Below are 1909 nucleotides of genomic sequence, written 5' to 3'. Positions count from 1 at the left end.
AAGCTGTTGCACGCAGGCAGACAGCAGTCACAGAACATTGGGCATTGGTTGCTCAAGTGCAAGAGCATTCACTCACCACCAACCCCTTTGAGTTTTGAGGTAAATTAATTTTTAAAATTTGAATTATCAATTCATAATTTAATATAAAATTTTGCAAGTGATATAGAATTGTTGTTGATGAATTGAATTCTTGACTAATTGAATTATTTGATTTTATTTCAAACCCAATTTTTTATAATATGTTAGACTTTGTGTTAGTGTTTTTAAAATATATAATATGTGTTGGAATGATAATTTTGATAGGATATTTTTGTTATATCATGTGTAGGTAATTTTTGTAAACAAATTATCGAAGCCATGTCTTTTAGGAAACAACTCTCTGGTAATATGAAAAGGAAAAAAAAGGCAAAGGATAACGAAATTGCCATAAGTTTAAACGGATCTCTTAATAAATTTTTCTCTACAAAGAATGAGTTAGTTAAAAATTTGAGAGAAAATGATGTTGGTGAAGAGTCACAAAATGTTGTTGGAGAGTCTCATGACCATGAAAATGGTAGTGATTTGGAAGAAAATGTTGGTGATGAGTCTCAAGACCATGAAAATGGTGGTGATGTGGATTTAAATGTTGATGATGATCATATTGGTGTAGAGGAAAATATTGAATCTCCTGAACCTATTATCCATTTAAATATTTATGATCCAAGAGTTTGGGATGATCTTAATAAAGAAATGAGAGATTTACTTGTAGAAAAGGGACCAATTCGAGAAACTAATCTCACTTATCCTAAGGACAAACTCTCTAGAAAATTTTCCTCACACTACTATGATCGAAAATTACTAACAGGTGAAATTTATGATAGGAAATGGCTCGTGTACTCAAAAGAGTTGGATAAAGTCTTTTGCTTTTGTTGTAAATTGTTTAAAACAATTGCCTCAAAAAGTGAGATAGCAAAAGATGGAATTAATGATTGGAGACATCTTGGTGTGAAGCTTGACCAACATGAAAAGAGTAAAGAGCATTTCACTAATTCGAGAACTTGGTTTGAGTTGAAAAGTAGATTGACAAAAAATCAGACAATTGATAAAGAATTTCAAATGCGAATCAAGAAAGAGACAAATCATTGGAAACAAGTGATGCTCAGAATTATTGTTGTTGTGAAATGTCTTCCCATACGTAGCTTAGCATTTCATGGAACAAATGAAAGACCTTACGAAGACTCTAATGGCAACTTCTTAGGTTTACTTGAAATGATTGTGGAGTTTGATCCAATAATGCAAAAGCATTTTCAACTCATTGAGAATAAAGAGATTCATCATCACTATTTGAGCCACAAAATCCAAAATGAGTTTATAGCTACTTTAGCTTCAAAAGTCAAAACCGCAATCATTAAAAAGGTAAAAGAAGCCAAATTTTTTTTAGTCATTCTTGATTGTACTTTTGATGCAAGTTATGTGGAACAGATGACTTTAATTTTGAGATGTGTTGACTTGTCAAGTAGGTCAATAAATATAAGGGAGTATTTCATGGAGTTTTTAAGTGTGGAAGATACATCAGGACAAAGACTTTTTAATGAGTTGCAAGATGTCCTAAAGTCTCTTGATCTTGATATTGATAATGTGAGGGGACAAGATTATGATAGTGGATCTAACATGAAAGGGAAACACCAAGGTGTCTAGAAAATATTACTAGACATAAATCCCAGAGCCTTTTACATGCCATGTGGTTCTCATTGTCTTAATTTAATAGTTTGTGATATGGCAAGTTCATGTCTTAAAGAAAAATCTTTTTTTGGAGCATGTCAATACATATATACAGAGTTTTCCAACTCTACAAAGCATTGGAATATTTTGCTTAAACATATTGATGGTTTAGCTTTGAAGTCATTGTCAACTACTCGATGGGAAAGTC

At 31.8% G+C, this 1909-nt stretch overlaps 1 protein-coding gene across 1 annotated transcript; it reads left to right on the top strand.

Moving 5' to 3' along the window:
* Positions 1-357: 357 nt before the first annotated feature.
* Positions 358-1677, top strand: LOC126622575 (uncharacterized). The gene has a single exon (XM_050291357.1). It carries the CDS (start codon positions 358-360, stop codon positions 1675-1677), a length of 1320 nt encoding a protein of 439 aa, XP_050147314.1.
* Positions 1678-1909: the final 232 nt, after the last annotated feature.

Source organism: Malus sylvestris, chromosome 5 (assembly GCF_916048215.2).
Source record: "Malus sylvestris chromosome 5, drMalSylv7.2, whole genome shotgun sequence".
In the NCBI taxonomy this organism is placed as follows: Eukaryota; Viridiplantae; Streptophyta; class Magnoliopsida; order Rosales; family Rosaceae; genus Malus; species Malus sylvestris.
This window is presented reverse-complemented; position numbering and strand designations above follow the sequence as displayed.